The sequence below is a fragment of the Eutrema salsugineum genome, unplaced genomic scaffold (assembly GCF_000478725.1).
Source record: "Eutrema salsugineum unplaced genomic scaffold, Eutsalg1_0 scaffold_4, whole genome shotgun sequence".
Classification (NCBI taxonomy): domain Eukaryota; kingdom Viridiplantae; phylum Streptophyta; class Magnoliopsida; order Brassicales; family Brassicaceae; genus Eutrema; species Eutrema salsugineum.
In genome coordinates this window covers 7,442,805-7,464,748 of record NW_006256686.1, presented here as the reverse complement: position 1 = coordinate 7,464,748, position 21,944 = coordinate 7,442,805, and the positions used below count along the sequence as shown (strand labels likewise).

The 21,944-nt window shown below is 37.8% G+C and overlaps 4 protein-coding genes across 4 annotated transcripts; 2 read left to right on the top strand and 2 right to left on the bottom strand.

The window, feature by feature from the left end:
* Window positions 1–6,893: 6,893 nt before the first annotated feature.
* Window positions 6,894–8,759, bottom strand: LOC18013781 (GATA transcription factor 1). Its single transcript, XM_024153821.1, has 2 exons — window positions 8,459–8,759; window positions 6,894–7,767 (listed from the first exon to the last, which is right to left on the bottom strand). The coding sequence occupies exons 1-2, from the start codon at window positions 8,621–8,623 to the stop codon at window positions 7,099–7,101; spliced, it is 834 nt and encodes a 277-aa protein (XP_024009589.1). The 5' UTR covers window positions 8,624–8,759; the 3' UTR covers window positions 6,894–7,098.
* A 6,123-nt stretch (window positions 8,760–14,882) lies between these two features.
* LOC18013779 (beta-glucuronosyltransferase GlcAT14A) lies at window positions 14,883–17,957 on the top strand. The gene is made up of 4 exons (XM_024153778.1): window positions 14,883–15,504; window positions 15,601–15,676; window positions 15,835–15,950; window positions 17,188–17,957. The coding sequence occupies exons 1-4, from the start codon at window positions 14,958–14,960 to the stop codon at window positions 17,706–17,708; spliced, it is 1,260 nt and encodes a 419-aa protein (XP_024009546.1). The 5' UTR covers window positions 14,883–14,957; the 3' UTR covers window positions 17,709–17,957.
* A 64-nt stretch (window positions 17,958–18,021) lies between these two features.
* On the top strand, window positions 18,022–19,119 carry LOC18013731 (hydroxyethylthiazole kinase). The gene is made up of 2 exons (XM_006418730.2): window positions 18,022–18,459; window positions 18,682–19,119. Exons 1-2 carry the CDS (start codon window positions 18,022–18,024, stop codon window positions 19,072–19,074), a joined length of 831 nt encoding a protein of 276 aa, XP_006418793.1. The 3' UTR covers window positions 19,075–19,119.
* An 89-nt stretch (window positions 19,120–19,208) lies between these two features.
* On the bottom strand, window positions 19,209–20,167 carry LOC18013780 (dirigent protein 16). The gene has a single exon (XM_006418729.2). It carries the CDS (start codon window positions 19,950–19,952, stop codon window positions 19,218–19,220), a length of 735 nt encoding a protein of 244 aa, XP_006418792.2. The 5' UTR covers window positions 19,953–20,167; the 3' UTR covers window positions 19,209–19,217.
* Between the last annotated feature and the right edge of the window lie 1,777 nt (window positions 20,168–21,944).

The window sequence follows — 21,944 nt, the reverse complement described above, 5'->3', positions numbered from 1 at the left end:
CACACTATCTTAAGAAACAAAAGTTACTTCATAAACCTAACCTATCAAACCGCAAATATTAGCACCATCGCGGGTCCCTCAAACCTTATCGAAGGATATGGCCATGCCTATGTGTTGCTATCAAATGGCACACAACTTGAAATACCAGATGCTCTATATTCTCCTAGTTCGAAGAGAAATCTTCTGAGCTTCAAGGATATAAGACAGAATGGTTTCCACATAGAAACCCAAGGTCAAGAGAACAAAGAATCCCTCCTAGTCACTAAAACCGTAGACGGCCATAAACAAATCCTCGAAACCATACCCGCGCTCTCTACTGGACTTTACCATGCTAAAGTCAGTATGATTGAAGCTAATACCACTCTCAAAGCCCGGTTTACTGATTATACTATTTGGCACGACCGGCTCGGTCATCCCGGTGCAAATATGATGCGTAAACTAATTCAAAACTCTCAAGGGCATACCCTCAAAGAAAACCGAGCTTATCCTCAACACCTCATGTGCACAGCTTGTTCTCAAGGCAAATTGATCACTCGGCCCTCACCAGTTAAAATCTCTAAACAAACACTTCATTTCCTAGAAAGAATCCAGGGCGATATCTGTGGACCTATACATCCATCTTCCGCACCATTCCGGTACTTCATGGTCCTTATAGACGCATCGACCCGTTGGTCATATGTTTATCTTCGCTAGGTTCTTGGCCCAAATCATAAAATTGCGGGCCCATTTCCCTGACTTCCCACTAAAGACTATCCGCCTTGACAATGCTGGTGAATTTACCTCACAAGCGTTTAATGACTACTGTATGGCCATGGGGGTAACCGTGGAACATCCTGTAGCACATGTCCATACTCAAAATGGATTGGCTGAATCATTCATTAAACGCATTCAATGGATAGCCCGACCATTACTCATGAGATCAAAGCTCCCGGCCTCAGCATGGGGACATGCAGTATTACATGCTGCTGAACTCATACGCATCCGGCCATCTAGTGAACACAAATATTCCCCATCCCAACTACTCTCGGGTCATGAGCCAGACATCTCCCATCTCAAAACATTTGGGTGTTCAGTATATGTACCCATTGCTCCACCACATCGAACCAAAATGGGACCTCAAAGAAGGATGGGAATATATGTTGGTTTTGACTCTCCCACCATCATAAGATATCTCGAGCCAACCACTGGAGATCTCTTCAAGGCCAGATATGCGGATTGCCAATTCGATGAATCGGCATATCCCTCTTTAGGTGGTGAGACAAACAAGCTGGTCAAAGATCTTTCATGGAATCAAACATCATTAAATTGGCAAGATCCTCGGACTCTAGAATGTGATTCAGAGATCCAAAAGATTATTCATTATCAAAAGCTAGCTAATCAATTGCCAGATTCCTTTGCTGACCCGACCAAAGTAACCAAATCGTACATCCCAGCTTGTAATGCACCAGTACGAATAGCTGTCCCAACGGGACAGACCCAAGTTGCTACAGAGTCTGCACCACGTCTCAAACGGGGCAGACCTCTCGGTTCCAAAGATAAGAATCCCCGGAAATCAAAGAAAGGTGCAATAACCGAAACCGGGATTCCTGCAATATCAGACATAGCCGCGGCTGAGACTCAATCTAATGAACCCTCAATGGAAGTTCGGGACGCCGAATCTCCAGGTTCAGAAGATAACAATGAGATCTCCATCAATTACAATATGTCCGGAATACAATGGAATCGAAAAGAAGTCGACTTAAATGCACTCTTTGCATACAAAGTAGCACTTGATGTTGCGCTCACGCAAGAGGATCTAGAACCCACGTCAATAACACAGTGTACACATCGAACAGATTGGCTAAAATGGAAAGAAGCCATAAACGTGGAGTTAAAGAGTCTCAAACTCAGAAACGTGTTCGGTCCGATCATCCGGACCCCATCACACATCAAGCCAGTGGGCCACAAATGGGTCTTTGTGCGTAAAAGGAACGAACTCGGTGAAGTCGTTCGATACAAAGCACGGCTTGTAGCACAAGGATTCTCACAGAGACCCGGAATCGATTATGAGGAGACTTATTCTCCAGTGGTGGATGCAACAACATTCCGATTCCTCATAAGTCTGGCCATAAGAGAAAATCTTGATCTGCGGTTAATGGATGTTGTAACCGCATATCTTTTTGGGCCCCTGGACAACGAAATATATATGAGACTCCCAGATGGCATTGAACTAAAAGACAAAAATGCATCTCGAGATCAATACTGCATCAGGCTGAATAAATCCTTGTATGGACTGAAACAAAGTGGGCGTATGTGGTACAACCGCCTCAGCGATTACCTCATCAAAGAAGGCTACAAAAATGACCCCATCAGTCCATGCATCTTCATCAAGAAGTACTCAAACAAAGGATTTGTAATCATAGTAGTATACGTGGATGATCTAAACATCCTCGGAACATCTGGTGAGATCTCCCAAACAGTCGACTGCTTAAAAGCAGAATTCGAAATGAAAGACCTAGGCAAAACAAAGTACTGTTTGGGATTACAACTTGAGTACATCAAAGGAGGAATCCTTGTGCATCAATCGGCTTATATCGAAAAGGTACTCAAGCGATTTAATATGGACCAAGCTCACCCATTGACCAGCCCAATGGTAGTTAGAAGCTTAAGTGATGACCCTCTTGGTCCCAAAAAGGATGATGAAGAAATCCTTGGTCCTGAAAAGCCATACCTCAGTGCTGTAGGAGCGTTAATGTACCTGGCTAGTCACACTAGACCAGACATATGTTTCGCCGTGAACCTCCTCGCTCGATATAGTTCATCTCCAACTCAGAGGCACTGGAACGGTATAAAACATCTCCTAAGATACCTTCGAGGTACTCAAGACTTAGGACTCTTCTATACAAACTAAAATAAAGATGGGTTAGTCGGCTTCGCCGATGCAGGATATCTATCAGATCCGCACACTGCCAAGTCTCAAACTGGCTACGTTTTTACGCATGGAGGAACAGCCATCTCTTGGAGATCAATGAAGCAGACACTCACTGCCACTTCATCAAACCATGCTGAAATCCTAGCCATTCATGAGGCTAGTAGGGAATGCGTCTGGCTGCGCTCCATGACTCAGCACATCCGCAGAGATTGTGGTATGGACGAAGACACACAGCCCACGGTGATGTATGAAGACAACGCGGCATGCATAGCTCAGCTCAAGGAAGGATATATCAAAGGAGATCGGACGAAGCACATTCTACCGAAGTTCTTCTCAACCTCAGACTGGCAGAAGGACGGCACTCTCAGCGTTCAGCAGGTCCGATCCAGTGAGAATTCAGCTGACCTCTTCACCAAATCATTGCCTACTTCAACACACCGGAAGCTCGTCAAACAGATAGGAATGTATAGACTTAGAGATCTGCAGTGATGCTACAATCAGGGGGAGTAATGCGTCTTGTACTCTTTTTCCTTCACCATGGTTTTGTCCCACTGGGTTTTTCCTGGTAAGGTTTTAATGAGGCAACATTCCCCAGCGCATTATCGAGATCCCGATTGAGTAGCTGACCCGGTTCACTCGTCCAAGGGGGAGTGTTATAACACATATCATATATGGACTCTTATACCGGCCCATTAGGCCCATCAGGGCATTGTACTTAACCTAGATTCCCTATGTACTCTATATATACATTCTAGTGATTAATAAAGTTTCTAAGTTTTCACAACACTAGATAAATTATGTTCAAGCACTCATTTTTCTATAAAATTGTAGCATTTCATTTAGTATGAAGGCTGCAACCTAAACAGACAACATTTTCTAATGAATTATATAATGTTTGCTTATATCGATTTACAAAAGTTGGTATATTCAATGAATAAAGAAGAAAGTGTAAGTTTTTAATAGAAATAAACGTATATTTTGTACGGAGACAGTAACCACGCATACAACGTTAGACATTTACCTCGAACGATGGTCATTGAATACATATCCAAACCGATTCTTTATTTTTTTACGGCTCCAAACCGATTCTATACTTGTTTGTTTTCATTTTCTTAAAAAGTTGTAAAGGACGATGCACAAAGACATGTATATATTACGTATACCTTTGATTTTTTAATTACACATTGTGACGTTTATTTTTTCGGGTTGAGATTTCACCAAGACTGGTTGAGACGTGTGTGGGCTATAAATTATATTAGACTAGATGTATTCCCGCATAAGTTTTTTACCTAATATATTTGGTAACATGTTATATGAGAAAAAATATCTTCTGAATACATTGATGCCTCTTCAAGGTAAAGAATAAGACCTCCACTAATTTTGAAAATCTGGAAAAAAATACAAACAAACTTTTGAAAATGGTTTGTCATTTTGTATTGTATGGAGGCAACGATTATATAACTATATTTATCTTATTTGCTGTAAGTTTCCTCTTTCTCATAACATTTTTTATATTAAAGTAAAACAATACAACTTCTGGTTCAATCTAATCTGATATTCGTATGATGTTATGTATTTTCACTATTCAGAATATAGACTACCTTTCAAAAAATGAACAAAAAGTTAAGACATGGAAGCCTCTTTAATTGAGTGATTGATCAAAATGTTCATTAATGTTATATCAAAAGATATTTTGGGGTTCGAATCTTAATATATATAATTTCTACAAGTTAATGGAAGTAAGTTTACATAAATCTTCAGCGAATATAAATAAAGTTGTTCTTCATGATCTCGATTATAGTAAAATTGATAAATTGTTGGTAAAAAGAGAATTCTTTTTCTATTGAATTATTATTTTATCATTACAAATTATGAGAATTGTTACCCCGACGATTTTGTAATGAAAAGTTTATCGCCTTATGAGACTTCACGCCAAAAATTTCCATTTACACCATATTGAAGATTTTTCGTAAGCTTGTCTCCATAAATCTACATAATTGATAATAAATTGCACTTTTTGGGATTCGAAATCCAAATCTTTTAATGTTAAAGTATAATGGACATTTGATCGGCTTCCACTTATAAGTATTCTTCTAATTTGTAATAAATTTTAGACGAAAAAAAAAAAAAAGTTGAGATCTTGCGTTTAGGCTACAGAACTGGCCCATAATTTTTTTTCCATCTAAAAGTCCACAAAAGATTTGTTACACCTAAGACGAAAAACGCACTGCTACTTCAGCCCAATCGTTTCTTATTTATCTATTTATTAATAATAATTGTTTTGAGTAGTAATATCTTCTCTTTTCTCCTTTGTATCTAGCACAAAAAACTTTGCAGTCAAACAAAATAAAAACTTTATATATTTTAGTTGGTCAAAAGATGATAAGAGTAGCGCATTTATGTTAATCTAGGAATAGTCTAAGATTATTATTTCCAAATTTCTATTATAGTTAGTAAAATAAAATAAAAAATTGTGATACGAGTAACGAGTTAATTTTTTTGTTAAAGAAACTGCGAGTTTGGTTTTCCTAAATAAAGGTAGTTAGATGCAACTATTGTTAAATATAAATAGTTATCAATAAAATAAGGAGATTTTATGGGGATGATGATGTAGTATGCAATGAAAGAAAATCAATATTTGATGTACCTAAACCTTTATAAAAACTTAATGGCTTAGAACAAAGTCATTGTGCTAACAATCATCTAGTTGGATTTGTTTAGAAATCTAAAACAATATTAATCCTGTTATATAAATATGTAGATACTTATATATTTACTGGATAATATAGAGAGAAAAAATGATGCTATGATTCATGGCGTAGAGTGGAGACAATGGAGTTGGTGGAATTGGGAGGAAGAGTAAAGGCATGTGCAATGATATTATCTAAGTATCAACTCTCCCATGTGACTACTACTTCACAGACACACTGACTCCTCAATCATACGTTACTAGTCTAATCTTTTTTTTAATTCCCTTAAAATCACATTAAATTATTCCAATTAGCAAAATGTTACATCTAATCTAATTATTTGGTCTGTACGCATCATCAGTTTTTGTCTCTATAGGTGATGTTAAATTACTTCTTATTGACATTGTAATCTAAAGTCACTTTGTTCTTATTAGAAGGGACGGTATTCACTATGTTATTGAGCTTTTTATACATATAAAAATCAAGTTAATAGACTAATGATTTGTGATAATATTGTCACCATATCAACATGATAAAAATTACTTTTGGTAATGCGATTTGGTAATGAGTCACTGAAGCATAATTTTGGATCATATGGAACGATAATTTTTTTTTTTAAAAAAGTATGAAAAATCCAATCCTACAAAATATATATTTGATAAACTGAAACACAAATAATTTCTTATTCTGTTTTTGAACCACTAAAAAAACTATAGTTATACATTTTGTTTCGCTCAATAAACAATTCCTCAAAGCTTTAATAGGTTTGGTTGTTAGTTGATAAGTGGTTGCCAATTTTTTTTCTTTCTCGTTTTTCTTTCTTCTCAACCATAAACAATCTGAATTTCTTTATCAGTGATAAAATACAAATACAATGCTTTGCTTGAGCTTATTGCATTCTTTACTTTATAGAAAAACAGACTATTATATCAAATTTAATAGTTATGGTTACTATCTCTGCTTTTGACAATCACATTTTTTCACCTAATAACCTTTCATGTCTTTTCAGTACACGGAATCGTATATTTTTGTTTTTCAACAAACATATCTGTATGTTATATTAGAGAATATGTCAGTAATTAAAGGGCAAAAGTAGAATCAGTGAATCACTCAATCAAGACATACCGAAAACCCCCAAAATTGACTTCACTTTTCCAATTTCTCTCATAGAAACTATATACTTGGTTTGGACCAAAAGGGTCAATTTATGAAATTATCCATCAAAAACTTACTTATAAGATTTTTTTTTTTTTTAATTTATAAGATCTATTTTTGAAATTACCACACAATAATGAGCAAGTTATCTTCCATTCACTGACCATAATATTCCCTAAAATAGTAATTACCCCTAATTTCACAAATAAAAAAGTAAACAAAAAAACCTAAATTTCAACTGCAAAACCCTAAAACAAACTTAAAAAGAGAAATTAACGTAATTGAAAAAAAAGTTTCTCAAAAAAAAAAAGAGAGAAAAAATTTATCCTAACAACTTTTTTTTTATCCACAATCTTTCCGATCAACAACAACATCACCGGACTGAAACTGCTTCCTCATCTCTACAATCTTCCGGTGAGAATTCGAATGTAACTCCGCCGAGAAAGTCGGACTATTCGCCGGCCGATACTCCGGAACAAGCCTCCCTGACTTGTACCTCACGCCACACGCGTTACACAGCGTCTTCGGTCCCGACGGTCCCGCCCTCCATTGCGGCGTCTTCTCCGCTCCACAGTGTTGACACTTCCTTCCCAACGAAACCGCCGCCGCCGCAACCGACGGCGTCTTCTTCTTCTGCGGTCCTTGCTCGTTGTTCCCCGTCCACAAAACTTTCAAATCTCGCCGTCCCGTGCGGCGGCGCTTGCTTCTCGCTTTTCCCGGCACGTTTAATCCTACGCAGCAATTCATCATCGTGGTGGTGGTAGCTGCCGTCGCCGTCGCAGCCACCGTGCTTCCGTTACTTCCGCCGCTGCTTGTCGTCGCCGTCGTTATAGAGCTATTATGGCTACTCGTTTCCAGAACTGAAACCGGACTCAGCTGTTTCCCTTCCGTCGCCTCTCCCTCCGGCGACGATAAACGGAAATGTTCCGACGGTAAAACGCCGACGAATGTTTCGATTACAGGGAAAGCATCTTTGTTTGATATCCATTCCAAATCTTCCTCAACCACTCCCTGCAAAAATTCCAAAACGAAAATAAAATAAAATTAGACCGAGCGAACTCGTTAACTCGACTGAGTCGACTCTCTCCACGTTTTTCAAAAAAGTAGGGAAGAAAAAGATAATGGGTGGGTGAAGAAAATTAAAAAAGGGAGGGTAATTATGTAATTTGGTGGATTAGATGCATCGAATAATAATAATAAAATAATTTTTTCAAAAAAAGTGTGTGTGTGGGAATGATGCTTACTACAACAAACAAAAATTCGAAATTAAATGGTTGAGAAAAATTGACAAAAAAAAAAAAAATGGTTGAGAAAAAAAACTTAATTTTGTGGGTAGCTCACTCTCATGTGAGGAAACAGCTCACGAAACAATGACCCTCTCAAAAAATAAAAGTATATTCCCGAAAACACCCTCCAACTAACTCCCGAAGCGCATGGGTTTTCAAAAAACCAAAGGGTATTCTCGTCTTTTTACACGATACAAAAACGAAACCGGCAAAACGTCCCCACATGACGTGACGTTTAATTTCTTAATAAATGAAAACGCGTTTCCCGACTTTTGACCCGGCCGAGTCAACAGCCCCTCACCGCCGTGACTCGGTTTAATCTCCGACGGCGAGTCATCTCGACCAAGCCGGTGGTTTCCAGACCAATAATAAACGTTTACGACGGCGGTTTTTATTTTTTTTGGGGAAGAACTTACAGGGTCATCGGGATTGAAGAGACCGAAGGAATCCGTTTGCCGTAATCCTGTTTTCCGGCGAGATATATTCCTCGGAGAACGGACAATCTCTCCTTCGTCTTCGTCTTCTTCCTCCTCCGGTACAGAGAAGTTTAGAAGGTCGTCCATGAATGATTCCATTTCCATAGTCTGGAGAATTAAAAATCGCTTCGTCGTCGAAGGTTTTTTTTTCGTTTTAAGAGAGAGAAAAATGTTGAAAAAGAGAAACAGAGGAGTTTTTAATCTCTCTCTTTCTCTCCCTCTCTCCAAATATCACAACGGCGTTTATTAGGGTTTTCTTTATTTTTTTTTAATTTCGAGAAAGAAAAAAAAAACTTTTTAATTGATTAATTACAAAAAACAATTATTTTGGAGTATTTTTTGGTTGGAAGTGGGGAAGGGGATGACACGAAAATGAATTTCTGGCTTTTTTTTTTGTTGTTGTTGCGCTTTCTCTTTTAAAATCACCTTTCCTACAACGTATACTGACGCTACAATCAACTACGACGCAGCTCACACAATCTACCGTGGAAACTTAGATCAACGGTGCGATCTAATGGCATTATGTAATAACAGTAATAATCTTGTCGTTGTTTTGTCATTTAACACTGTGGACCCCATAAAATGGAAGGGGAAGATCGACCGTACTTATGATAGAGGCTTTTCCATCTAATACTTTTCAGTCCTCTCTCCCCCATTAGATTTTCTCTATTTATTATTTTTTTTCCAAAAAAAAAAATTTAAAAAGAGCTGTTACTATAATGGCATTCACGTGATTACTGTTAAAGTTGAGGGGTGATAATAGCTATGAGTGACAAAGCGGGTGATGCATATCAACCAATAATATTTCAAAACCGTGAGTGTTGGACGAATGAGAATGAAACACTTGTTTAATTACTTTTTTTGACTTTGTATAAAATGCCACCGCAAGTTGCGGGGTAGATTGGAGATAATCTACGCGCACCACACTATGATGTTTTATTTGAAAGCTAAAGTGATTCATTACTTAACAACAAAAATTAAAGGTGTGAATAATATATGTTTTAATATGTGGCAAGTGAATCGTAACAATTACGCCATTTTCGTTTAAATTAAGGGATAACTCTTTTTAGTTTTTAACCTTAAAATATTGCAAAGATTAAGATTCTAAATAATCAAATAATTAATCTTCCCTAATTTTCTTACAACATTCGACTTTTTAAAAATGTGTAATTATGTTAGTAAATTAGTTAGATTTGAATACATCTTAAGAAGATTATATCCTAGTCAAACAATCTTGAAAAATCTATGACTTCTTTGTATGTCCCCTATAAAAACTGAACTGATTCGGTCAATTTAATTTTATTTTAAAGGAAATGATATCTAGGAATCTAATTACAACTCACTGAACCCATTTAATATAAATTATAGAAAGTCTAAATAAGTAAATATATTCATATGTAAACGACTCGCATTAGGAGACGCGAACTATGGGCTTGGCACCCTATAACGAAATGTTGCCGTTCATTGTCTAGATTTAATTGCTTGCTTTTGCATGCTCAAATCTCTTTGCACATCCAAAATAAAAATTGACATAGATTAGAGTTTAGAATAGGAATCTTATCAACAATTTTATTCAAAAAAAAAGGAATCTTATCAACAACGATCGTTTCAAGTATAACTCTGCAAAGAGCCAAGTAAAGAAGAATCAAACGGAGTATCATTGTTAATTAATCATATGGAAACATCAGTTGTTGTTTGATCTGTTTCCTTGTCCAAGAAAATCCACTCCACTTTGTAAGTTTTAAAAAGTTGATGTGAATTTAGTATGCATTTATTAGAACATATTAACATATATCCTAAGGTTTTATGCAAATATATGGAGTATAAATATCTCCCTTATGAAATTTTTAAAGTTTTAGAAGTATAAGGTAATATAAGTTGTTACTTTGCAAAATGTAGCAATTCAGAAGTTAGTAAATCAAAAGCAATAACCACAGGAAAAAATAAAACCTCAAATAGTCGGGTTGACAAATCATAATCTTCATATGATAAGCGTCAATTTTCATAATTAAGACTTTTGATCTATAAGCTTGAACTTATCTCACCTCATTATTTTGAATTTTCCCCCTACGACTATATTTACTTAACAATTTTCTAAATCAAACTCCAACATTGTAATTCTTCTCTTTTCAATTTTATCATACATTGATCATGATAAAACATTGAGTTTGGTTGATTTAGTTTTTATTTTTAATCATCAAATTAGTTTAATTATTTTTTTACGTACTGTTTTTGCACCTAAATAAAGTTCATATGAGCTATTTTTCAAGATAAATAAAGTTTGTATGAACTATTTTTTATCTAATAATTCTTTTTACATAAGATCTTCCTATACTATCTATATGTTGCCTTAAATATAAATTCATGGTTCAACCCAAAATTACAATTTATAGATATAATTCTTCATATAAAATAACAACTTGTGAAAGATATAATTCTTCATATAGAATAACAATTTACTGTAGCTCTTTTGTTTAACTTGATTAAAACTTGGTCGGTCTTCAACACGAATACATTACCGGAAAAATCTCAAACGTAACTGCCAGTGCGAATTCACAAAAGGAAAAGGTATGTTGAAAGAAGTGTTGTCGCCGTTAAAAACATGAATATGAGACAAAAGCTTCTTGTCTAAGTCCCAAACCTTAAAATCTGGTTCTTGACGTAAAATGCTTTCAGTTTGTGGTTTTCATGATGTCAAAACTTTTGGTGGAAAGTTTACTTGGGATGGTAACAGATATCAGCACACTGTTAGAACTCGAATTGATAGGATAGTTGCCACTAGTAATTGGTTTGACATATATTCTACAACTTATGTTTAACTTTTGTCATGGCAGTGTTCTAATCACCGGCCTCTCATTGTTCATACGGAGACATCAAAGTGGAAAGGGTGTAAGCTTTTTAGGTATGATAACCGATAGAGATTTAATCCTCAACTGAAGGATGGCATTCAGAAGATTTGGGATGAGAAATGTCAAGAAGTTCCAAGTAACAACTTCAGCAAAGCCTTACACTTCTGGAAGCTTAAAATTTCTAATTGGAAATCACAAAATATTTATAGTACACAGAAGTTAGTTCATGATCTTAAAGTTTTACTTGGAAAAGCATATGAAGCTACTCCTTTGGATTACACAGTTATTGGTAACATTAAAACTTGATTGGTTCATGCCTACCAGATGGCGGAAGAATATTGGAGACTAAAGAGCAGAACCTTATGGTTGCAAACTGGGGATCAGAATGCCAAATTTTTCCATGCCAAGACTAAGCAAAGAAGATCGCTTAATAGGATTACATCTTTATCTGATGTATTTGGTAACATTCATGTTAAGCAAAAAGTTATTCATAGACTTATCATTGACTATTTATCGTCTTTGTTTACCACTTGTCGAACAGGAAATCAGAAAGACCTGCTCCGAGACATGCAACCAAAGGTCACTGAAGAGATGAATGCATTACTATTCAAACCATTCATCGAACTAGATGTTTATCATGCTTTACAGCAATGGATGCCGATAAGTCTCCAGAGCCATATGAATTAACTGCTGGATTCTGCAAAGATTACTGGTCCACTATTAAAGGAGGTGTGGTAAGTTTTATTAAGCATTTTATGGAAACCACATAGTTAGATCCAGTCCTGAACCGTACCCACATTTGCTTGATCCCGAAGGTTGAGAACCCTATAGAAGTTAAAGACTTTCGACCTATTATTCTTAGTAATGTAGATTATAAGCTATTATCCAAAGTTTTAGCTGAGAAGTTAAAGCAATTTTAACATAGTATCATATCGGAGAATCAAACTGCTTTCATTCCAAGTCGCTTAATAACAGATAATGTTCTTATCTCTCATAAGTTGCTTCATTCTATGCATACTCGTAAGCGATCCTATCCTTTTATGGCTTTAAAATTAGATATCACTAAGACTTTTGATAAGGTTGAATGATCATTTAAGATTATAAAAAAATTAGGGTTTGCAGATGTTTGGTGCCAGTGAATTATGAAGTGTATTACTTCAATTACTTACTCGGTGCTGGTGAATGAGAATCCTTCAGAGTTTATAACTCCTTTTTGTGGTATAAGGCAAGGATACCCTATTTCTCTTTATCTATACTTGTTATGTACTGAAGGACTCTCTTTCCTACTTAACAAAGCAGCATCAAATGGTTTTATTACAGGATTTATAGCGAGCAAGGGAAGTCCTGCAATCACGCATATGCTATTCGCAGATGATTTGTTGCTGTTTTATAAAGCTACAGCCCAAGAGTGCATCTTATTGATATTCTCAAGACATATGAGAGAGCCTCGGGTCAAGTGGTAAACTTTCAAAAATCGGCTATTATGTTTACCAAAGGTATTTATCATGCCCTTAGAGATTATCTTTTGAAAATCACTAACATTTCAAAGATATGAGGCACTGGAAAATATTTAGGCCTACTCGAGTATATAAGACGAAATAGAAACGATACTTTTTCTTATTTGTCTCGGAGAGTATCACACAAGATGGAAAATTGATACACAAAGTTGCTTTCACCTGCTGGGAAAGAGGTAATGCTAAAATATGTCATTATGGCTTTACCTACATATACCATGAGTTGTTTTATGCTTTCTCAGAAAACTTTCATATCATGGAAGCAGCTATGCGAAGTTTTTTTTTTGGAGTACTCAGCAGGATCGAAGCCATAAGAACTGGATTGCTTGGAATAAGATTACTAATCCAAAGGACCAAGGGGGCTTAGGTATCAGAGATCTAAAAGATTTTAATATTGCTTTACTGATAAAACAGAGTTGGCGACTATTGCAGAATCCAAATTTTCTGTTTGCAAGGGTTATAAGTCGAAATACTACTACGCTAACACTTCGTTATTTTTGGCAAAGCAGAAATGGGGATGTAGCTTTGCTTAACGTAGTATTTTTAAAGGAAACAACCTTCTTAAAAAAGGAATTCGATGGAATATTGGCATTTGGCAATGGGAAGCAGATATAGGTATGGAAAGATCCCTGGTTACCTGTAATACCATCATTACCTTCTAATGGAATTGGAGCTCATCTGTATCCTGAATTTAAAGTTAGCGACTTACTTATTAAGGACACAACACAATGTAATAAATAGAAATTATCAGTGTTATGTGATCCTCAGGTTATCTCCTTAACTAAACTAATTAGACCTTCTATTTACATAGTTGCAGATTATGTTATGTGGGTCTATTCTTCTCATGGGGATTACACAGTAAAGTCGGGCTATAATCTTCTAAGGAATCAGCAAGGACAAACCTCTAACGAGCCCACACATTTGCATCAAGCCACCTGAAAACAGAATATTCCTCCAAGGTAAAACATTTTTGGTGGAGATCATTTCGCCAAGCTTTGCTAGTTGCCAGTAAGTTAGAGCAGATGAGAGTATTGAAGGTTACCACTTGTCAAATATGTGGAGAAGCTGAAGAAACGATTGATCATATTCTATTTTATTGCCAGATCAGCAGAGAGGTTTGGGAATTAGCACCTTTACATACTCCATCACTTAAAGATATGGATTTGCATGATATTTATGATAATTACATTAAGATCACGGAGTTAAATGCTCATGATTCAAGTTGCTTAATGCTGATGCATATATTGGGGTGGAGGATTTATGGAAGTATAAAAATGAGATCATATTCAATGCTCGAAGATGTCAAATTCCTGTTATCATAAATAAGACATTAATTGATCTTAAACTTTGGCAGGAGGCGGTTGAAGCTAGTAAAAAAAATGCTCCAGTGATCCAATAATCTAAACTCGCCCTGCTCTAAATACACGATACCAACTTATTCAAGGATTTTGAAGCTTATACTATTTTGTCGATGCATCTTGGATGTCTATGTCGCCAGCAGCTGGAATAGCATGGGTTTTATATGCCAATGATGGAAGACAGGTGCTGAAAGGTTCTACTAAACATTCCACCAATCCTCACATCACAAAATGCAGAAGCTCAGGTACTGCATATTGCTGTTACTAATTTGCGAAGACTTGGCTATCGAAATGTAATGTTTTGCGGAGATTCCAATGCCATTTATGGCCTTCTTCAAAAGACCCAAGTTTTGGTGGGATTGTCAGGTATAAGACACTGCTTTGGAGCGATAATTTTAAACAATATATGGAGATTGATAGCAGAGTGCGGTTTCACCTTTAGGCAGATTGATAGCAGATTGATAGTTTGGCTAAACAGGCTAGAGTTTCATTTCAAAATCATGTAATCGCTTGGATAATGTAACTTGGTTCATAATGAATGGATTTGTTGACTACAAAAAAAAAAACCATTAAAAGGAAGTTATATTTAAATTAAAGTTTTAAAAAAAAAAAAAAAAAAATCTATCTTCGGAATCTGATGCGACTGTGACCATTACATGCTTCAGTTAGCTTTCTTCTCCAGAAGTCTGGAAATCGCGCCGCCGTGAAAAAAAAGAAAATGCAGAACGGATTAACGGTTGCAAAAGAGCAACCGAGAGTCACTCTCTACGTAATCCTCACTACCGCCTTTCTCTCTCTTTGCTTCCTCCTCTCTCTCTCCTCCTCCTCCTCCTCTCACTCTTCCTACATCGGACCCGATAACATACAACCCGACCCGAGACTCTTTCCTTCCTCCTCCAAAATCGCCGCCGACACAGCGCCTCCCTCCATCGCTTACCTCATCTCTGGATCTCCCGGTGATTCGCGTCGGATCCTTCGTCTTCTCTACGCTACTTACCACCCTAGAAACCGGTATCTCCTCCATCTCGATAGCTTGTCGACGCAATCGGAACGAGATCGGCTCGCTGTGACGGTACAAGACGTACCGATTTTCCGAGCTGCGCGGAATGTTGACGTTGTTGGAAAACCCGATTTCGCGTACCAGAGAGGATCGTCTCCGATGGCATCCACGCTTCACGGTGCTTCGATTCTTCTCAGATTGTCTGGGGTTTGGGATTGGTTTGTTAATCTCAGCGTAGATGATTACCCTCTCGTTACTCAAGATGGTTGGATTTTTGATTCCTTCCTACAACTTCTTTGATTTTATTGTGTGATGATTCTCTTCGAGTTTTCAAGGTTTTTATTTGACTTGGGTTGTGCAGAGCTTCTTCACATTTTGTCGCATTTGCCTAAGGAGCTGAACTTTGTGAACCACACCAGCTACATTGGCTGGAAAGAGTAAGATTCTGATTCTCTCTATGCACATTGATTCCGCTGAGATTTGAAGCCTATTGTGTTAATTTGGCTGAATTCGATTTGACTGAGCCAAGATTCAATGTTCTTGAATATCAATTTAGTTGGGGAAATTTGAGCAATTTTCTCTTGGTTTCCCGTAGGTCTAGGAGGTTGAAGCCAGTGATTGTGGATCCAGGGCTCTATCTTGTGGAGAAAACAGAAATGTTCTTTGCTTCACAGAAACGAGAGTTGCCTAAGGCTTTCAAGTTATTCTCAGGTATGCTCATCTTTTCCAAGCTGCCTTACATTTCGTATTCGTTTACTATTTCCTGATTTCTGCACTTCTTGGTGGATCATTGATAAATAATCACCTTGTTCTTTCTTTGCAAATGTGTGTGTGTTCGCGCAATAAATTGAATTGTTTAGTATTGACATGTTTGACCGAAGCTCAAACATCAAATAGAAGTCAATTATGAAATTGTGTTTGAGTAGATGTTCTACTTACTAGCCGTGCTGTTCTGTAGGAACTAAGTCCCTATTTTCACAAGGTTAGCAATTTTTTTGCTCTGACTTAGTTTGTTTAGGACATTTCGTTATATGGTAGGTAGATTTGTATAAGTGCTGTGTAACAGTAGTTGAAACTGCTGTTGGTGTGGGAAGAAAATAGACTACAGGATGTCTCGTTTGTTGGTAGTGTGGTATTAGCTGCTTAAGCAGATATGTGAAGAAAGGGAAACCCTGTCAGAGTCTTGGTATCGCTTAAATGGCTCTTCTGTTATTTGTTAACAAAAATAAGTCTCCTCCGAATGTGATCTATGAAAGTTATGGGCGTGAATCAGATGGAATGTAGAAGGGGATTGCTTGAACTAGGACACTTTAGTATGTAATCTCTTTGCAGGAAATTATGACTAGCTAAAAGAACTGACATATATGAATCTTGGGCGATGTGATGAAACTGCGAGGAATAAAACCTGCCAAAACTTTTTACTAATTGTGCTGCTTAGATGGAGCTAAACCTTCTTTTTAGAGGCTTAGCAATTTGTTTGCAAGATTTCATAATTCTGTAGGTAGATTTGTGAAGGTAGATGGTAAAAACTGTTGATAACTGCGAAACCTGTATAACCATAAACTGCTGCTGCTTTGAAGAAAAAATAAGACTACTCGATGTCTCGTTCATCGGTGGTGCTAATTAGCTACTTATCAGAGAAGCGAGTAAATGAAGCCAAAGTCTAGGAATCACTTACAATGTTTCTCATTGCTATAAGTTTATCGATTGTTAACAGCTGACATCTCCCATCCAAATGTGGTCTGTGGACTTATGAATGTGAATCATATTTTGGATGACATGTAAAAGGTCATTTGCTTGAACTAGGGAACTTCTTTGGCATGCAATATCTATACAGGCGATTATAAGTTATAACTAGTTAAAAGAGATGACATAGCTGAAAAGAAGGGGCTGAGATAACATTATGTCATTTATGATTAAACTAACTGCGATAATCTCTTTTTGGTAGGTCCATCTTTCTCCATCTTAAGCCGCAATTTCATGGAGCACTGTGTCTTGGGTACTGACAACTTCCCTCGGACTCTACTCATGTACTTGTCCAACACACCTGCTTCCCTCTCCAACTACTTCCCGACTATCCTCTGCAACTCGAACCTCTTCAAAAAAACCATCATCAACAACAACTTACTCTACCTTGCTTCTAACGACACTTCTAAAGAAAGATATCACCGGCTCGATTCCAAAGAGTTCACAGAAATGGTTGAATCCGGAGCAGCATTTGCAAGAGGGTTCAGGTACGATGACACAGTCCTTGATCGCATCGATCATGAACTTCTGGGACGCGAACCTGGCGAAGTTGTGCCTGGTGGTTGGTGTTTGGGAGATTCAGGTAGCAACAGCAGCTCATGTTCTGTCTGGGGCGACTCGGGTATTCTAAGACCTGGTTCTGGTTCGGATAGGCTTGAGAGACGAATTGTGGAGTTATTGTCAAATGATTGGTTCAAATCGCACCAATGCATATCCGAATGATCCTCACCGGAGTTCGATAGTATATAGTTGGCCACGAAGAAGATAACGGTAATTTACGACATTTTGTATCTTTAGAGAGTTCCACTTTCTCATGTAATCTTATGAGTTTTGAGATTGTTTGATTCGTTGTTGTAAAAGAAAACATCTCAGGCTCTCTCAGCTTATTTGTTGTTTGTCATTTCAGACTCGGTTCAATTGATTTATTTGGATTAAGTCTTAACCGGTATAAAATCCCGGGTTTTTATTAAATTCAAGCCAAACCGTGTTTCTTATATATTTGAATCCGTGATTGACGATTGGTTAAAAGCAGAAAATGGAATCAAAATCAGAGCCAAACGAATGGAGCTCCGGCGTGTGGGCCCACCTCACCGCCGCCCGGCAGCGATCGCCGCTTGTTCAGTGCATCACCAACTTCGTGTCGATGGATCTCGTGGCCAATACGCTTTTATCCGCTGGCGCATCTCCGGCGATGGTTCATTCCGTCGTTGAGATTCCTGATTTCACGCCTCATATTCACGCGCTCTGCGTCAACATTGGGACGCTTACACCCGACTGGCTGCCTTCCATGAAAGCTGCCGCTGAAATTGCTTCTAAGCTCGGAAAGCCCTGGGTTCTCGATCCCGCCGCCGTGAGTTGCTCCGGTTTCCGGTTAAAGTCATGTCTGGAGCTCGTTGAGCTTAAACCTACTGTAATCAAAGGAAACGGTTCTGAGATTATTGCTCTCTCCTCAGCTTCACCGGGTCAAACTAAGGTATGTGATATCTCTAAATCGTATTGAGATTCACAATGATTCAAGAATTTTGTTATTAGAGATTTTGGTGAATGCGTAGAGTATAGAAGTGAACTCTGCAATTCTTTGTTCTTTTGTTCAATTCATCGAAGTTTGTTCATCATAATTTCTAGGAATCAAGAATGGACATGTTTTAGTGAAGTTTTGCTAATATATGAGGTTTTTTTTTTTTGTTGGTGTTAGGGTGCTGATAGCTCTCATGAATCTACAGACGCCATAGAAGCTGCAAAGTCATTAGCTTTGTCAAGTGGAGCTGTAGTTGCAGTGTCAGGAGCTGTTGATATCGTTACAGATGGGAAACAGGTTATCGGTGTCCACAACGGGACAAAGATGATGCAAAAGATCACTGCAACTGGATGTTCTCTAGCTGGTCTGGTCGCTGCGTTTCTTGCCATCGATCAGTCACGGCCACTGGAAGCTACGGTTTCCGCTATGTCTGTCTTTGGCATCGCAGGTGAGTTGGGAGAAGCTATGGCGAAAGGTCCAGGTTCGTTGCGAATGCATTTGATAGACTCTCTCTACGGGTTAGATGAAACCACAGTGCTAAGCCGTGTGAATATCACCAGGTTTGGTTGAATGTAAACAAGAATCTTCTTCTTGGAATAAAGTTTATGTGGTTTTGCTTACAATCAATAACAAACAAAAAAAAGGAACATTCACACACATACACACATGCACAAATTTAAAAATCTTTTGGTATGGCTCCTTTTTGGTTTTGTTTAGTACTTCAGATGAACAATGATCCTCAGCAGCGACTCAGCTCCGTCCACGAAATGCTGACCCGATGGAATCAATGGCCTGACCTCTGCAAAGCCACAAGCATTCTTGAACCTACCTGTTCCTCCAGTCACTGACAGATGCGACATAGCGCTTCCGATCCTATAAATCCCATAGAAGTTGAGGTTGTCATTGTATTCTCCACCTTCAAGCATAGCTGTGAAAGCCATCATCTGTGTGCTTCCATCTGCAGAACTTGCAACATAAACTCCTTGAGCCTTACCAAGCGGCTGCGAACCCAAGTCAGGACCAGATGTGAGTATGTCATCGATCACTGTGATTGTCCCAAACCCGAGACTCAGACCATCAGGACCCAACTGAGTCTGAATCCCGTTCAGGTTCTGACCAGAGTAAGCTGTACCAGACAAGCCTGTCCCAAGAGGTACACCGTTGATGCCGTTAACCGTCGGGAGTGCGCCGTTTGCATTTGGTATGGCGATACCGTTTTCTGGAGGAGTGAAACCAATCTGCTTAGCAAAGGGAACTTGACCGTTGTAAATGTTTCCGAGCAAACCAGTGATGGGTCTCGCCGTGGGGCTGCTTCCTCCGAGTAAATCGTGCATGTAGAGTTCGAAAATTGGGTCTTCAGGTGCAGGATCAAGCGCTGCTGCAGAGACAGCAACTGTGAACAAGATTGCTGTTAAAAGCAAGAATGGTGATTGCTTAATCATCATCATGGAGATAAGGCAATCAAAATTTGCTGTTAGAAGATTTTGAACTGATTTAAGATTGTTTGATGAATATGTGAGATGTGGGCAAATGGTGTTTAAATAGAGAGGTGGTGATTGTGAAGTTGTTAAGATTTATGATTTTGTGTAGTTGTTGAATTAGAGTTCTTTATAGCTGTGTTATCTTGTAATCAAATTTGTTTTCTTCATAAAAATTTGTGAACATCCATAAAAAAAAACGTCAGAGAATGATGTACAATGAGAGCTCTTTTAATTTAGTGGGTGCCAAATGTTTTTTCCATTTTTAATTATACTACTTGTAGGCTTGTAGCCTTTAATTTAGGTGGTTTAGGTTGAATAATTAGGAATTAGTTCATGGTTCAGTGCAAGAAAATGAGAAAAACTAAACATTACTAAAATGATAAAATCTAAAAAGTCGAAACCTTCTACGTGTATGGAAATGAAATTAAACGGAAACAGTGACGGAAAAAAAAAACGGATACAGTATTTTGTGCGCCAGTTAATAAAACTAGTTTTGAAAGAGTTGCGAACTGAAAGAATGAAGAGAAAAAATCTTCAGTGCCATAACAGAGTTTCAGTGCCATAAATGAGATGAAAACCCTATTATACCTTTAATAAAAAGTAATTATGGCATTGCTGAATTTTCGTTTTTGGTTTATTGGTTTAATTAAAAAAAAAAAAAACAAAACAAAAAATATTATTGTTTTAAAAATTAAATTATGTGCTCTCTTTCTCTTCCTCTCTCTTCCTCTCTCTCTTCGAATTGCACATTTCTGAGAAATTGGATTTGCCCGATCCGAGCTGAATCATGTGCTGGACTCGTGACCCAGCTCGCCGGGACGTATTAGCCACCGTGTCGTCCTCCTGTACAGCACGACTTCGTTTTCTGAACTCGAGTGAGCTCCTTGCGAAGCATCAGGTATGATTTTGGGGTTTTATAATTTTGTGGGTCGATTTGTGAAATTTGTTAGTTTTAGCATGCACATTGGATATTTAAGACAACTATATGGGTCGATTAGTGGATGGTTGTTGGTGAATCGAGCTGAATCGTAGTCTTCTAGGTTGTGAATGATGAATCCGTCAGATTTGCGAGAATTGGGACAAGTGGTATAACTAAGAGTGTCAGGATAATTGGTACAACTGGTACAACTTAGATAGATTGGACAAGTGGTACAAATGGGACAACTTTAGAAACTGGGACAACTGGTACAATTGGTAGAACTTTAGAAAGTGGGACAACTGGTACAACTGGTACAGGTACAAATTGAGAGAAGCTGACAATTGGCAATATTTTTATTTTTATTTTTTTTGTATTTGCAGGAGAGAATGAGTAGGCCCACAAACATATATTTTGAGTATGGAGGATATTATTCACCGAAAGGAGAAGAGTTTAAATGGAATTCTAAAAATTTCATATATGCTATATCATTTAGAAACTTATCTATGGAGGAGTTAACCTATTCGGTGCTTGTAGATGGTATATGCAAGAAGATTGGGTTGAATGACAGTATGAGGAATCTGAAATTGAGCTATATTCCGTTGGTAGCTAAGCCTTTTAGAGAGTCATGTATTGTTGATGATGGTGATGTTTATGTGTATCTTACGACAGTGGATAAAGAGGGACTTAGAGCCATTTTGAATGTGGAGCTAATGGAAGATATAGAGAGTGAAGAGCTTCCCAGAGCAGAAGACGCCCCTGATATTGAGGGACAACAGGGACAACAAAGAGACCAGTTGATTGTTTACAACCCGGAAGAAGCAGAGGGACAACAGGGACAACCGGAGAGGATGGAGAATGTTGATTTACGGGTAAGCTGTGAAATTGAGGGACAACAGGGACAAACTGAGAGGATGGAGAATGTTGATTTACGGGTAAGCTGTGAAATTGCGTTACCAGAGGAGAATGCGGAGTGTGGCATGCATGAAGATGTAGATGAACATGATCATGTTGAGCCTCTACGGCCTGTGGAACAAACTCAG